Source organism: Calliphora vicina, chromosome 5 (genome assembly GCF_958450345.1).
Source record: "Calliphora vicina chromosome 5, idCalVici1.1, whole genome shotgun sequence".
Classification (NCBI taxonomy): Eukaryota; Metazoa; Arthropoda; class Insecta; order Diptera; family Calliphoridae; genus Calliphora; species Calliphora vicina.
In genome coordinates this window covers 8,040,520-8,058,316 of record NC_088784.1, presented here as the reverse complement: position 1 = coordinate 8,058,316, position 17,797 = coordinate 8,040,520, and the positions used below count along the sequence as shown (strand labels likewise).

Sequence of the window (17,797 nt, the reverse complement as noted above, 5' to 3'; positions counted from 1 at the left end):
ATATTTTTACTGAAAAATGTTAATTGGATTACATTGATTACATACATAGTTGTCACTTCATTTATCATGCGGATTGTAAATCGATTTGTATTAATACAATTATGGATGTCAAAATTTCCTCTAATATTTGAAATAAGAGACTTGAATTGACATCAAACATTCCATTAACACTGACAGTAATTTGCACTAAAGTGCGACCCAAAGAAAATTGTTCAAGCTGTAATAAAAAAATTAAATAAAATTATTAACAATTCCTGAGAAAGACTTACTAATAACTAACCTCTTTGTTGTGTTCAGCTTCCGAAAATTTCAGCAATATCAGTTGGATTTTCCCATTCAAATGCCAAACCTGATTACATATCATATAATATACGCACATGTGAATTGTAAATAAAACATATAAATTAAAGTTGAGAAGAAGTTGTAGGGGACTATTGAAAAAACCGTAGACAGTTATTATAATTAAAGAATAGAACATTAGGGAAATTGTCATAATAAAGTTGACATGTAAGCTAAATGTTATAGAACTGTATATGACATTTATTTGTTTCAAAAAATGGCAAAGACGAAAATAAGCCAGGCTTAAATTATCCACAGAGCCAGCTGCATTTTGCAGTTGATAATTGATCATAGAAAATGATTCATACATGTAGCATAATATAGCGGCATGCTGTAAGATTATCACATTTTTCACACTTATCAGGCTGCAAATAAAATATATTTCCATTATCAAATATCACTGGGAGTTTTTTATTACGGGAACCATATATGCCATCAAATTAATGCTATGCAGTATAAACAGCAACACATTGAAAATCCACCATTTTCTTAGTCTAGTATCCTTGGGAGTATTGTTATATCTAATGAAATGTTTCACATGAAATGACAACATTTTCTTTAGCCATTTTGCTAATTCCAAATCTCTTTTGGGCCGCTTTGTAATGACCAATATGGACAATACTATGCGTAACACTGCCGCAAAAATTATGCAAAAATACATAATTAGATCCTCATCATTGATATGTGATAGAAACAAATTCAAATATATTGAATTTAAATTTAAAACTATGTTTAGTAAATTGATTATATTTACAAAGATTTTAATGAATTTATTGGATTTTAAACGGATATTTTTAAAGTCAATAACGATTGCGGTATAACCCAATAGGATACTCTGCCATTGGGCGAATTGTAATAACCAGTATTTCCAACGATTCATGGTGATTGGTAAAAGTGTACTAACGTTAAAAGAGAGTTACACGAAATACTAAATGTTTAAGATAAACATCTTTTATTATTAATTAGTGACTAAGTAGTTTGTTTGAATACAATATAATAGACATAATTCATTTAATAATTACAAGTGGCGAAACACTTCTAGAAAATAACAGGAACTGTTGCTATGAGTCACAAATATGGTTCCTTTAATTTAACAGCTAAAAAGTAACATATCAAAATTAGGAAAATCTTTATGAAATAAAACACCTTAATTCTTTCTTTATTATCATTTGATAAATATAATTTCTGGTTTATTTCAGTTTTCAGTTTTTTTTTTTCATTTATTTTTGTCAGATAATTTTGTAATTATTATTAATTTCTTGTTTTAATTAATGCGAAATAAACACTGTTTTTGTATTTTCTTTAAGTTATACCATAGCTAAGAAACGCTAAAAATTATGTATGCTTTCATTTAAATTAATTTTCTTTAAGGAATAATAAAAAAATGATTAAATGTAAATATAAATTACATAAAAAAGCAGGAGAGAATTCATTTTATACACGAAAAATTAAATAAAAAAAAAAAAATATACACAACTTAACTTAGGAATAACTAACTATAAATTAAAACTAAAATTAACTAAAAATAAAGGTACCAAATAAAATCAGTTAAATAAATTAAATTTGTTATAAACACGAATTATAAATAGGATCACACTTAGTTAGATGTTTCTAGTTTTCTTTTAACAGATGATAGTTAGTTTTTCTTAAACTAAAATTAAAACTTAAACTTAAATATAATTGTTTATATTTTTATTTCATTACTTTCTTTACAAAACATAAAATATTTGGTGAGAAGCAAATTATTTTTTTAAAAAAACAAAATGTACAAAACTTTAAATTATTTTTCTTGTTATTATTGAAAAAACGGGATTTTAAAATAAAACAATTTAAAAGTGAGTATCTGGTTGAGCGAAAAAAAGAAATAAAAATGGCACAATTCTTTTAAATTTAAAAGAGAAATTAAAAAAAAAGATAAAATAAAAACGGTTTTTATTGTTTTATATAGGTTTATAATTAAATATCATGATATATGTAAGTAAGTATCTGTGTTTTGTTTGTTTCTTTCAAGACTTAAATAGCTAACGGACGTATGTTTTTAAATATATATGTTTGAAATTCTGTTTTTCATTTATAACTTTAGGTTTTATAGATTTCTTTTTTATTTATTTATTTGGTTTCCGAAACTTTTTACCGAAAAATATTTTTGTGTTTCTTTATTTTCAGTTTTATGTTCAAAATAGTTTTCTTTTTTGTATTAATTTTTGGTATTTTTAATGTTTACTGTTCAAAATATTGTTATTTTTTTTTTTCAAATCCTTGTTTTTATTTTTTTGTTCATTTATTGTGTAGTTTATAAATCGTTATACTTTCTTTTTAGAGTTTCGTAAATAATTTTTCTTTTAAATGATGATTTAATTGTTAATTATTATTGATTAAATATATAAGTATATATATATATATATATATATTTTATAAAATATATAAAGCTAGACACATAAAGATTTTCATTTCGTTTGGAAATCTGTGAACATTTTGTTTGCACGCTTAGTTTTGTTTTGTTTTAAAAAAAAAGACAGAAACTTAAAGTTAATTTTGTTTTGCTGGTTTGTTTTCAATATTTAAACGCCGTTTTTGTCATTTGTTTAAAAAAAAAAAATAAATTGATGCGGTTGTTGTTGTTGTTTGGTTGTTTTGGTTTTAACACACAGTCATGGAAGTCTCTTGAGTTCCGTTTGGATGTTGTTTTTGTTGTAGTTATATTTGTGGTTTATTCGATTCTATTTTTAGCTTAAGTGACGGCTGGCTCTTTAAGATATTACACATTTTTCATTATTGCCACTTATATTCACTTGTTCCAGATTGCGAGCAATTTCATGATCATCCTCGATACTGAAAATAATGAAGAGGATATTTGATTTAAATTATTTTTATATAAAGATTTTAATTGAACACTTTATTACAGTGACGGTATTCATTTCAAAAAAAATGAAGAAATATATACCCTTAATAAGAAACAAATATTTGAAAAATTGTATGACAAATCATTGAAAATTTAAAAAATTATTATAAATTAAACAAAAAAATATTGAAAATTAAAAAAAAATATTGAAAATTTAAAAGAAAATATCAAAAATTATTTGTTTACAAAAAATATTAAAGATTTTTTTTTTCGAAAATTAAAAAATTTTGAGAATTTTAAAAAAATATGGCAAAATTAAAAAAATATTGAAAATTTAAAAAACTTAAATTTAAAAACATATTGAAACTGTAAAAAAAACTATTGAAAATTTAAAGGAAAATAACAAAGATTATTTGTTTAATATTAATTTTAATATTCAAAATATTAAAGATTTTTTAGAAAATTAAGAAATATATGGAGAATTTTTAAAAAAAATATGTATATTTAATAATGTACTTCAAAAATGTTTTAAAAAATATTGAAAATGTAAAAATATATTAATTAAAAAAATTTATAAAAAATATTTGAAATTTAAAAGTAAAAAAAAAAATTAAATTTAAAAGAAAATATCGAGGGCCTATATTCAAAACCCTCACTTTCAGTAGAGCCAAAAAATTGTTTTTCGCGTATTACTTGAGTTATTAAAATTCGGTATTATACAATATTTTTTTAAAGCAGCTACTAAATCTCACATTTTTTAAAATTTTGCATTATTGTGGACTTTATGATAGATAGAGGGTTTTGCTTTTCAAAAATATTCAATGTGTATGTATGAATGATCAGATAGAGGGTTTTGCAATTTAATAAACATTTATTATTTAGATTTCATTTATGCAATCTGTCAGTTTTTAACGTGATTTATTTAAGATTCAATACAATATTAAACAAAAAATTTTGCTTCTGTAAATTTTTTTAAATCAAAAAAATATTTAAAAATTATTTTTTTTGAAAAGATTTTTTTTTTGCTTTCAGAAAAATTATATGTGTAAGATAGAGAAATAACAAAAGTGCAAATAAAACAGCAAAAAATAACATGTTTGTTATAAATTCACAACATATATGAGGGCTGTTTTACTGAACATTTTACCATCAAAAAGTCATTTTCGTGAAAATCAAAAATAGAGGGTGAATATAGAAAATATTAAAGAAAATTAAAAAAAAAAAATATGAAAAATGGGGAAAATTAAAAAAATATTGAAAATTTTGAAGAAATCATTACTTTTTTACAGTAGTAAAATTATTTTAAAATTTTGTTTAAATTTTTTTTTAAAAAATTTTAAAAATTAAAAAAAAATAGTGAAGTTTAGAATAAAAAATAGTTCTAAAAAAATATTGAGAATTTAAAAAAAATATTGAAAATTTAAATAGTTTTACAGTAGTAAAAGCATTTCAGAATTTTTTTAAAATATTTTTGAAAATTAAAAAAATATATTTTTTAATAAATAAATTTTTAAAAGTTTTTAAAATTTTGTAATATCACTTTGGTGACGTGATTTACAAAATTAGGGCCTAAATATTTAAAAATGATTTCAAATTTCCTTTATGTAAAATGTAAATTTTTTTATGTCAATATCCTGTATTCCATCCTTGAACCGATTTGTCAAACTAAAATTCACTATATTGTCAGATTTATTTAAGAGATATGCAAATGGCATGTACCAAGGTGAAAGGTGATTTCAGGATATCAAATACGAATCAAATATTTTAGTTACCAAAATCAATTTGAATTAATTACATAATGTACTATTTCAAAACCAGCCTGATATTTTAATACTTTTAAAACTACAATTTAATGAACAAAAATTTGAATTATGTATTCTCTTAGATGAATGGTAAAACTAAATATTATTTTTAAATAGTTTTACATTTAAGCTACACATATATGCGGGACATTATTCAATATCGCCTGTGGAATTAAAAACATCAGCTATCAAGTTATTTTTCAGTTTTTTTATATAATAAATTTTGTAACAATAATAAAAACGCTTTTTGAGATATGATAATAAAAAACTATCTGTGGTTTATGTTGACAACAAACATAAGCATCAAAAATACTTGTACAGGAATTAAATATCAGAGTTAGTTTAGTAAATAGTTATAAAATTATGTGAAAATTACTCCAATAATATTTACAAATTTCTAAGCAAGAAAATTATGCAGATTTTAAGATTTCTAATATAACAAAGTGTTATTCTGGATCTTATTTCTATTGAATTTAGTAAAAAAAAGTAAAAATTTATAAAATCAAAAAAAAGTTAAAAAAAAATTTTAAAAAAAGGTATGTAATTTCCTTTTATACTTTTAAGAAATTTTTGGGAAATAAAAAGGGCAATTAAGTATAATTTTTTTATAGCTTAATGTTCAAGCTAAAAAATTATAAAAACAGATATTTAATATCGGTTCTGTTATTACAAAAATAATGAACTCAAAAATAGGTTTGTTGTTTTTTCTAAAACAAAAAGTGGTCCACACCATTGAGACTGTACGAAATGGGATAATGAAAAACCGATTATAATTTATAATTGCTATAAATATATGGTACAGAATCATATATACTAATTTTAAATATCGCATTTAGTTTAGTACAAAATCATTAATTTTCAAAATTTATAAAATATTTCTTTTTTTTTAATTTAAAAAATTTTAGTCTTTTATTCTACAAGAAAGACCATGCTGAGATAACAGATAGCTCGAAAGAAAGTAAACCCAATAGTAAGATCGGTAACTAATCAAAATTTGAAAAAACTTTAAAATAACATTTATCTTTGATTCTAAATGAATATAAAACGTGAAATTTCCGCGAAAAATTTGTGTTCTAAAAAATACATTTAAATTTAAATAACAAAAAAACTTACGCTTGTTCCTCATTGTGTAAACACTGCACCAATTCATTACGTTTGTCCACAATTGCCACCAATTTGTCCAAAAGCACACGTTCCTTCTCACGCTGAGCTTCGGTTTTGCGCCAATCTTCCACCGATTGAGCAGCACGCAGCTCCTCCTTTAGCAGATTATACTTGTGTTCCAATTCACATTCTTTTTCGCTATTAAAACATAAAAAAAGAAAATAAATTAATTTAAATCAAGCTAAAATCAAAACAAACTAAACTTACTGTAAATTCAATTGCATTTGTCGGCGTATTAAAGCATTCTTTTTGTTAACCAAAGTAAACCATTGAGATAATAATTGTTCTTCCGTTTCTTCGGTAACTAAAGGTTTTTAAATAGAAAATAAATAAATTAGTTAAAAACTATACATTTTTTTTTCATCTTTTCTAAAAGAACTTTACAAAAGAATTGATCAACAACTAAAGCATTTTTAGGCATGTTAAAAAAACATTGATTAATGATGAGTTTGATTAGTGGTTTGTACTTATATTTATTAGAGAGTTACAAAAAAGAAACGTAAACAAAAGAACGCAGTTAATTTACACACATTGAAATGGTATTAATGAGTTGATACAACGAAATAATTAATATGTAATAAAAAAAGGTATGTTATGGTTTAAAATGTCTTGTTTTGTCAGGACACTACTAAAGGCTGCAGCGAAAAGCTGAAAAAATTTGTTTTAAAGTTTTAGTTTTAGTGCAGGCTTTAAGCTTGCTGGGTTTAGATTTGTTTTTTGTTTTTAAATTATTTTTTTTTTAGTTTAGTTTTACTAAAAAAAAAGCAAAGCAGCTTAGAACAACTGTAACTTGTGTAAACAGTATGAAAAACATTTACCGCCACCACATTTGCTTCTACTTCTTGATCTTCTTTGAGATGTGGAACGTCTTCTATGACGTCTTTTGACTACTTGCTGTTCTTCTTCATCACTACAGATTTTGAAATTATCACAAGAGGAATGATTGGACGAAGCTGAGGATAATATACTATAGGGCTGTGTTGAGGTAGCAGTTATCATTGATGATGTATTATGATTATTGTTACTGTTCATGTTATTATTATTGTTTTTACAATTACTATTATTATTTTGATGTATATTATGTGTGGTTGCAGTTGTGGAATCTTTTTCGTGATGTTCCAATTCAACAACACATGATTGTGAACGTTGTCTTTTAATATGGGGATGTTGACGTTTACGCAAACGTCTGGTATTACCAACTACATGAGGTCTTAAATGAACATCATCATCATCACTTGAAACAGAGGATGAAGAGGAAGCTGTGGATGAATCTGTACTACCCGTGGGCGTAAGCGACAGTTCACCATTTTCTATATCTAACAGTTTAATGCGTATAGTTTCACCACCACCAATACTATTGCGTATTAATCTAATAAATGAATTTTGTTTAGTTCTATTATTACTTGGTTTGCCGCCCATAACAGCGCGCAGTTTCTTCTCCAAACTGTTGGCCTTTTGATCCACCGCCACCTGTTCACGTTCCAGGGCCTCCAATTCGGATTGTATATAGGAGAGTTTTTCGCCCTTCAATAAAATAAAAGTTATGTTATATTTTGCTTTAATCAAAATGATTTTGTTTTCTGTACTCACCATATTTTCGGTCTTTGGTGTTGCTATTCTATCCATAACATTATTGAAGGATTGTAAAGTACTGCCACCGTTGGTTAAACTTAATCTATGACTAGGACTTAATTTATTTATACTACTACTACTGTTGTCATTATCACGTGGTGGTGTTATTCTCTTCGTTGGCGATAATTGCTGTTTCGGCGATGTGGAAACATTCTCATCTAACTCGAGCGTATTGTTGATCGGCGAAATCGTGCGTTCTGAGGTGAAATTGTAGCGTTTTGGTTTTGTGGGTGATGTGGGACTTTCCAAACTACTGTTGTTGGAGGTTTTGTTGCGTGTTTCGAGTATTAAACGTCTGGCTTGTTCTCTTAAACGTTGCTGACGTTCCTCCTGTGAAATTTCAAAAGATTTATCTTTAGTTTTACAATTTCAAATTAGCGGTTTTTTGGGATTGTAATAATAATTTTCTGGGAAATGTAAATTTCTTTACGTCTTAATTCTTAGGTTTGATTTAACCATTTTTGAATTCTGGAACAAATCGGAAGATTTAATATGAAGACAGGTTCGATTTATGCAAATTCGGTTAACGGATTAATCGCATAAAACAAGGTGTACATTTGGAATCAGTTTCCCAATAAGCCCCAAAAATTCAAGCACTTGAAAATTTGTTTGGAATTTGACTTGAATGCAAATATTATTATGTTTTAAACTTGAAAAAATTTTATATTTTTCAAACAAAAATGTCTTGAATTTATGTTTCGATTTTACTGGATAATGCTATTGATTCGAGGCTTGAATTACACTTGCTTTCAACTTGAATTGCAGTAAATCTGCTTATTGGGCTGATATTGAATTCAGTTTTAAAATAATTGAAAGTGTTAAAAGATTTTTGAACAAAAATTTTAAGTTTAATTCCTTTTATTTTAGGAAAAATTGCTTAAGGAATAAAAAGGGCAATTAAACAATATTTTTGTATAGCTTAATGTTCAAGCTAAAATATTATAACAACAGATATTTATTATCGGTTTTGGTATTACAAAAATATTTTACTCAAAATATTTTTGAAGTTTTAACAAATAAATAAAAGTGTTTCAACATATTGGACTGCAGGAAATGCGATAATGAAAAACGGATTGTGTTTTATAATAGCCACAAGTATAAGCTACAAAATCACATAAACGAATTTAGAATATCACATTTAGTTTTATAAAAATCACAAATTTTGAAAATTTTTAAAACTAAAAAAAAATATTTAAAAATATTAGGCCAGCCATTTAAAGCTTCACTTGGGTCCGTCCAAAATAAATCAAAGCAAGTCTCTCAGTCGTTTCTATATCGAACCGACAGGATTTTCTGATAAAAGAGTAGATGTGTCTAAGATTCACCCTCACCAGATCCTCAATGAATTAATCGCATAAAACCAAATCTGATCAGATCATATGCATTGAAGTAGAAATTACCGATTTAGAATCTGTTTGCTTTTTAATTCAGACACAAAACAATTAATACTTGTTCAAAGGTATTAAACATTAATGACCAATTATTTAAGTAATTTCCTTTTATACTGTGAAAAAATTTTTGGGGAATAAAAATGGCAATTAAATAGTATTTTCTAATAGCTTAATGTTCAAGCTAAAAAATTATACGAACATATATTCAATATCGGTTTTGTTAAAAAAAAAATATTTAACTAAAAAATATTTTTGAAAATTTTAGAAAAGAAAATATGACTCAACTTTTTTTACTGTAGGAAATGTGATAATGAAAAACTGATTTTGTTTTATAATAGCTACAATTGTAATCTACAGAATCCCATAAACATATTTAAAATATCACATTTAAATTTGTTAAAAATCATAAATCGAAAAATTTTCAAAATATGTAGAAATCTGTTAACTTATCCAATTTTAAAAATCGGATTGTCATCACAGATCCGACCTCTTGGGAAAACTCTTTATATAAAACTTTTGCTTAACACTTGCAAGCACAAAATTAGAATAAACCAATTTGTTATAATTCGTTATTAAAAAATATTTACATTTTAAAATATTGTTAAAAGAAACTTGTAAAAACTCAAATAAAATAATTTTTTTTTTATAAAATTAAAGCTTTTCAAAAACAACTTAAAAATAATTAAAACAAATTTAAATGAAATGATAATGAGAGATTAATTCTACTTACATCATGATTAGTTTTATCATTTTGAGAAATTCTTAATTTCTCCATCATGATACGAGCCTTTTCACTTTGTTCTTTATGACGTGATAAAATTTTCTAAAAAAAAAATAAGCGCCAACAAAAAAAAAATAAACAAAACAAATTAAAGCCAAACAAAAGCTATAAATAAAACTCAATACAATAAATTAATAAAGCTAAGCTGTAAACAACTCAACAATTAATAAACAAAATAGTTAAATAAAAATAAAAATTATTTCCTTTATTACTCCCTTTACTTACATTTGTAGTATTTGGATCTAAAGCTGTGGGTGAGGAGGGTTCCTTCACCGGTTGTTGTGCATTAAAGGAGATATTTTCTTGATTCGAAGAATTTAATTTCTCCATTTCATTCGCATCATCCAATGCCACATTATTATCCTCGATTAAAGGCGAAGAGGGTGTGGTCACGGCCATATTACTCAAATTAGAATGCTGCGAAGCATTTATGGTATTTTTATCCTTGGTGGGCGACAACACCTTACCCAGTATACTCTTTGAACCGGACAATATTAAATTCTTAACATCTTTCTTGACCGTTGGCGATAATTGTGATTTATTACTGTCGAGGCCAAAGATATCGTCATCCAAAGAATTCTGATGTAAGAGTTGTGCTTTCAAATGTGATAAATTGAGTAAATTTTGTGATGACAGATTGTCAGTTTTATAATTGCCAATAACATAGCTAGATTCGTCGGATGTGGGACCTGGGGGGGGAGCAAAAATATATATTTTTTTTATTAATTTGTTTGTTTGTTTCGTTTTAGTTATAGTTATAGTTTTGTATATTTTATTTATGCCTTTCAATTAATTACCAATTTGTTCAATTTGCAGTTGTTTGCCAGTAAAGTGAGCACGCATTTGATGTAAATACGTCATGACTGCCAATTTATCGGGTACGGCCAATAAACTCATATCACGTGGCTCAATGACACGTGGTATGCCCAATGATTCAGCCGCATCGAATGCTATGCGACAATTACCCACCACATCATGAGGTGTAAGTTTAGACATGTCTCTGTAATTGGGTAAAGAAATGAATAAAAATACAAAATTAAATACATAGTCGTCAATAAAAAACAATTTGTTTCAATATTCTTTATAAAAAAAACAACTGACAATAAAATTTTCTTGCAAAATTAAAGTGCTTTAAATATGTAGGGAAAATTTTAAATGCGAGATGAGAAAAACATTTTTTTAAAAAATCGTTTCAAACAATTTTTGGAGGCAGATTTTCCACTGGGTACAAACCAAATACAAAACAAGAGTGGTTATTCGACAGTGTCGAATCTTATAAACCCTTCACCAAAGTATATTTTAAAATAAATAAAAATAAAATCAAAAATATTTTTTGAGTAAAAACTAATTTTAGGTGGAACAATTTTTTGAGTGAAAAACATTTTTAGATCGAAAAAAATGTTTGTTGACAACAAATTTTGGGTGAAATATTTCCAAATTTTTTTGGTTGTAAAAATGTAATTTTTGTTACAACAAACACATATGCGGGAAGTTTTACTTTACTTCTTTAATTTGAAAAAAGTGCCGCTGAAGCACACCGATTGCTCACCCAAGCTTATGGTAAATGTGTTCCATCGGTTTCAACGTGCCAGAGATAGTTGTGCGATTCAGAAGTTGTTATTTTGACATGGAAAACAAAAAACGTCCAAGCCATCCAAAACAGTTTGAAGATCATGAATTGGAGCCATTACTCCATGAAGATTGTTGCAAACCTCAATTTCAAAACGTTTGCAAGCAGCAGGATTCATCCAAAAGCAGGGAAATTGGACACCATACGAATTGAAGCTAAGAGACCCTGAAAGACGATTTTGCATGTCCGAAATTATGCTTGAACGCTATAAAAGAAAATCGTTTTTGCTCCGAATCATTACTTGCGATGAAAAACGGATCCATTACGATAACCCGATGCGTAAGAGATCGTATGTGAAGCCTGACCAAGCAGCCGAATCGACACCAAAGCCAAATATCCATGGCGCAAAGGTAATGCTCTGTATTTGGTGGGAGTTAAAAGGTCCTATATATTATGAGCTGCTGAAATCTGGCCAGACTATTACAGAGAACCTATACCGAATGCAACTGATTCGTTTGAAGCATTGGACGAAAAATTACCAGAATATGTGACCAGTAATATTTCATAATGTTGCACTTGTTGGAATACCATTTAAAAGTATTTAGAATGAAGTGGTTGAGAAGTTTTGCCTCACCCGCATTATAGTCCAGACCATGCCTCGTCCAACTTATATATGTTTCAATCGATGCATACTAGGGATGCCAATCCCGAAAATCCCGGGATTTTTCGGGATCGGGATTTCCCGAATCCCGGGATTTGTGAAAAAGAATCCCGGGATTTTTCGGGATTAACAAATCCCGAAATATTATGAGATTTTTGATATTTTAGGAAGATTTTTGAAGCACCCAAAATACTTAGAAAGCTAAATTTCACCATATTTTTTATAATACTAATCTCGCTTCAAATCCAAACGCAGACAGATTTTTTCATTTGAATCGGAGAGCAGCACGTCTCCCTTGCATTAACAGGCTTTTACACAATTTACACTTTTACGAAATTTATGTTCAAGTTATTTTCTAAAGGGGACTAGGGGCAAATGTAGCCCGATTTCCGCAGTACTTTACAGTATAATTTTAGAGTATTTACAACTTATTTTGTGCAAAATTTTATAAGGATTGCCGCATAATCAAGATATTTATGACTGCTCAAACAGTACTCCGGGGGACAATTGTATGGAGCTAGGGGAAATCATGGACCATTTTATTTTAATTTAACGCATTAGTTTTTGATTTGTTATGTTTTTACTTAAATATATTAATGACATAATAGTTTTTATTGTTGAATTTGATGTTTTTGACGTTTAACTAAAATCCCGAAGTCCCGAAAAATCCCGAAATCCCGAAAAATCCCGGGATCCCGGGATTTACATTTCTAAAATCCCGAATCCCGGGATTTGTAAAACCCAGTCCCGTTTGGCATCCCTAATGCATACGCTCTCTCTGGGATACGCTACACTTTTGAACAGAGTATCCGATATTAGCTCGATTCGTTCTTGGCCTCTAAAGATGAGCCGTTCTTTTGGCTCGGAATCGATATGTTGCCAGAAATATGGGTAAAGGTCAAAGCTAACAATGGAAAAGGTCAAAGCTTTGAATAAATTTCCTGCTCAATGTTGTTAAATTACCTTTATTGTAATTCGTTTTTCAATTCAGTCCCTCAATATCAGTAGTATGTTTAGCGGGTAGAGCAAATGTTTAGCGGGTTGAGCAAAGAATCCGATTGAATTAAAAAAAAACAAGTAAGAAAGTATGGTCGGTCAAGCCCGACTATATAATGCCCTACACTAAGTAAAAGAGCAAAAACATTTTTCTTTTAAAATTTCAATAATTTATATTTTTGAGTGATTTTCGGAAGTGGGCCTTATGAAATTAGGTCGTGTGATTTATGTCTATATGAAAGTTAACTATGTTGAATTTTGTAAGTATACCAATATTTTTAAGAGATTAATGTACGTTAAAGTGATTTTTGGAAGCGGGTCTATATGGGAGCTATGACTAATTATGGACCGATCGTAACCAAATTTGGTGATATAAATTTTGTATATATAAAACTTATTTGGAGCGAAATTTGTGGAGATATATATATATAAAGTCCAATTTCGGGAGGACATTTGTATGGGGGCTAGGTGAAACCGTCTGGTTGGCTGGCTGTACTCTGCGCACAAGGTTTACATGGACAGCCAACCAGACGGACGGACGGACATCGTTTAATCTACTCATGGGCGTTATGGGCGTTTCAAACATCTGCACAAACGCATTATACCCTCCCCACAATAGAAAAACACGGTGCCTACAATGATTCTTCTCCAGCACAACGTTGATAAGTTAATACCGAATAAATTGCCTATCGGGTCATTTCATAAAAATTATCGAGCTACGTTACATGTTTGCAAGATGAACTAATTCAGTCTCTCAATGTCAGTTCTAGCGAACAAAGAATCCAATTGAATTAGAAAAACAATGGAAACGCGATTCCCGCAATGATTATTCTTCCTCATCAAAAGTCCAAGAGAAGGCATTCATAAAATGTTGATAAGTTAAACCCGAATGAATTAACAACTGGGCGATTTGATATCTTAAAAATTATCATGCAATATGAAATGTTTGCTAGTTTAACTAATGCTCAAACGTAACTTAATTTAGTCTCTAATACGTCACTAAATTCAGGCTCCCAATATAAGTTCTATATTAAATACGAGCATCACATCCAATGAAAAAACTTCTTTAAAACATACACATATTCATAAATCAAATACATATAAACAAATTTTAAATTTTATAATCGAAAGAAAATGAAAGCAGTTTATTTGTTGATTTTACAAAGACATTTTAAAATAAACTGCCGATTATACAGCACTTGGAAAAAATATAAATTGTTGAAGAGTTTGAATGTAAAACAAGTATGAGAGCTATATTCGGCTGTGCCGAATCTTATATACCCTTCACCAAATTATACTTTAAAATACAAAATTTAAACATTTATTTTTTCAAAATTGTTTTTAAAAATTTCGAAATTGTTTTTTTTTAATTTTTTAAATTTCTTTTTTTTAATTTAATATTGAAAAAAAATTTATGCCAAAAAAATTTTTTGTTAAAAAAAAAATCAGGTTAAAAAATATTTTTCCCGAATTTGAGCCATTGTAGGTCCAAATTACTATAGCCTTATATACATCGTTGCAATGGACTTTGAAATATCTATCATTAGATATCCATATTGTCTATATTAATGACTTAGTAATCCAGATATAAATCAAAAATAGGCCAAAAATCGAGTTTGTCCCGGTTTTTTCCTTATATCTCAGCCATTTGTTGGCCGATTTTCTCGATATATTGATGTATCAATCATGTTTGTAAGTTATTTGAGGGCTAAGGAAAGTTGATTTCAATATACAGACGGACATGGCTATATCGACTTCGCTATCTATAACGATCCAGAATATATATACTTTGTGGGGTATTTATTCCCTTGCCACTCATATTGACGGGGTATAAAAAGTGTTAAAACAATATGAATTTGTGAAATTTTATTAAGATGCTATTTTTGTAAAATGAACAAAACTAACTGTTCTTTTAAATAATTTTAATTTTGCTACATAAAATTCTACTCACATTAAACTTGGTTCAAAATGATGAATAATGGCACAGAAGGCCATGCCATTGCGCCAACTGGTCGTCAGATTGGTAACCTTAACATTTGGATAATCTTTGGTAACTTCTTTGCACCATTCCAGTAAATCTTGACCGGGAGTATTCTCTTTGAGTATAATCTTTTCGACAGGTTTCGATGATGAGTTATTTGTGTTGGTTGTGTTATTATGCAGATGATGTGAGTTCACCGATAGATAGCCATTCGAATTGTTGGAATTGCTATTATGGTTATTGTTAGTGGTTGGAGCGGGTACAGGAGATGGTTCTATAGATTCATAGGATTTCTTAAGGTTCAAAGGTTGCAACTCAGGACGTTTATTTTCGGATTTTTGATTAATTGCCGCCATATCCTTGTGAGAATCTTTACATAAATCGTTATCTTTTGACGTTGTTGTTGTTGCTGATGTTGTTGTGGTTTTGGGGGTGTCCTGAGTTTTATTATTCGTAGTAGTTGTTGTTGTAGTCATTAGAATTGTAGTAGGCGTTTTAGTTTTCTCATCTATGGAAATTTCCGAGGCGGTTACTGTGGATTCATTTAGTGTAGAATCGGGAGATTTCATTTTCTCAAATGAATACTCCAACGAGTTAAATGAATCTTGCTCTTGTTTCTGTGTGAAGGATTCTTTGGTTTCATGTTGTGTTTTCAGTTGTGGTTGCTGCTCATATTCTTCGGGGAATTTTAAACCTTTACGTACACGCTGCTCTGTCTTCATCAGGCCGCCTTCCTCCGATTTCTTGTCATTAACTTTGGCTATGGGTGTTGAGGTTACCAATTTAGCTGGCTTAAAATCGAATTTCGTTGCTTTGTCCGCTAATTGTTCATCGCTAGGAACTGTTTGTGTTGTCGGCAGTGTTGTGGCGGCTGCCGTTGTTGTTGCTGCTGCAGCACTTGGTGTTTTTAATAGATCCTCATTGAAATCATCACCATTATCCTCGTTCATGGGCGAATACGGATATTTATCTGATTCAAGTTCAAAATTTAAATTATTAACTTCGGCCAATGGAGTTGGATCTTCTGACAAAGAAGGTACTACATACACACAATACACACAATGTAACATCAATGGTGTGGTTTTTTATTGTTTTGTGGGAGTTATTTGATTTTTAATGGATTTTTATATGGATGGTTTGGTTGTTTTGGAGGGAGTTTTATTACATGATTATATAGTTTAATTTAATACAGGACAACAGTTTTACGTTTAAATACACAAACACATAAACAAAACAAGTTAATATATGATGATAATGTAGAAAGAGGCCAGATTGATATTGTTTTATTAAATTGTTTGGGGTTTTTTTTTGGAAATTTTGATATCGATTTTTAAATATTATTTATAAAAGGGATAAAAGAGAATAAAAAAGTAGAACAAGTTTACAATTAACAAATTAATAATGTTAAATATGTTTATCTATGTTATTACAGAAGAAACTACACAAAATAAAATTTATTTTACATAAATAAACTACTGTTCATATAAATAATTTTAGATTTTGTCTGAGAACAATTGGTTACTTAAGAAAAAATATTTTCCTAGAACTTCATCTATAAATGTTTAAGTTTAAGATGTAAAATAGAAACAGGTACATTTCCATATCCATTAAATATCAGTTAATAATAAAGCTAATAGTTTTTCTTTCATATTTTCTATAATATTCCAAACCCATGTAAAGCATAAGAAGCAAATATTTGAAACATAATTTTTTTGCACAACAAAGCAAAATAATACATTTATCAAAAAGCTTTTAGCCTGAGCTCTCCTATCATGTCATATTGTCATAATGTCCTAATATTTCACGACTCAATAGCTCGGCTTAACCGACTCGTAGGCGTTCGGCACAGGTGTGTGCTGGTTGGCTACGATAACGCAATAAACATAGCATACAGAGTAGTATTATTTTAGAACATTATGACAATATGACATGATAAGAGACCTTGTGAATTGACCAATTATATTTAAATAATGATTTTTGTTAAGTGATATTGACATTGCAGAATTCTTATCAGAAAAAAGTCTGGGCTTTCTTTTATTTCTAGTCTCTAGTAATGATTTAATGGCCTAACTTATCCGAGACTTGTGAAAAAAGGACTGATTACTTGAACTATTGGGGCAAAAAGTTTACAACCATTCGATTGATATAAATCACCGCAGTCCTACTTCCTGGTCATTCTTAGCAAAATATAGACGACCTTATTATCTAGAAAACATCTATAGGAGGTACCCCAAGAGGTGTGGAGAGGATAATATTTATACAAGAACGATTTTAAAATTCCTATTTCTGCCCCCCGCCCATCTAGATCCGCGCCTGGGTATTACGGCGCGGATCTAGATGGGCTAGTTATCTTTGCGAGGAACGCGGTCGGAAGACAGTTACTTAGGCAATGATGATGTAGTGGTACTGATTTCTTTCTTCCCATCATCAGTGACATCATGTTAAATGGTTCATAGTGATAAATTTTCATGGGCCGAAAACAAAGTATTGGAGATCACTTCCTAAAACACAGAACTTGTTCTCGTCACCAAAGCATATAAAGTGAAACGTTAAATTCTATCGAAACTCAAAGGAACGGAAATTACTGTAACTGATGTACTATTTCGGAGTTAACTTGGGCAGTAAATTATACTGAAAA

The 17,797-nt window shown here is 28.6% G+C and overlaps 1 protein-coding gene across 5 annotated transcripts in view; it reads right to left on the bottom strand.

Moving 5' to 3' along the window:
* Positions 1-1,490: 1,490 nt before the first annotated feature.
* Ehbp1 (Eps15 homology domain containing protein-binding protein 1) overlaps positions 1,491-17,797 on the bottom strand; it is a 73,757-nt gene continuing 57,450 nt past the window's right edge. For 2 of the 5 annotated variants that reach the window (XM_065510773.1, XM_065510774.1), the window contains exons 6-14: positions 15,130-16,198; positions 10,749-10,951; positions 10,177-10,640; positions 9,901-9,993; positions 7,738-8,109; positions 6,966-7,671; positions 6,355-6,451; positions 6,097-6,285; positions 1,491-3,171 (exon numbers count right to left, since the gene is read on the bottom strand). In XM_065510773.1, coding sequence (XP_065366845.1) covers positions 3,090-3,171; positions 6,097-6,285; positions 6,355-6,451; positions 6,966-7,671; positions 7,738-8,109; positions 9,901-9,993; positions 10,177-10,640; positions 10,749-10,951; positions 15,130-16,198 — 3,275 coding nt within the window. In that variant the 3' untranslated portion in view covers positions 1,491-3,089. The remainder of the gene's footprint in view (positions 3,172-6,096; positions 6,286-6,354; positions 6,452-6,965; positions 7,672-7,737; positions 8,110-9,900; positions 9,994-10,176; positions 10,641-10,748; positions 10,952-15,129; positions 16,199-17,797) is intronic. The other 3 variants (XM_065510777.1, XM_065510775.1, XM_065510776.1) reach the window with 3 other exon arrangements.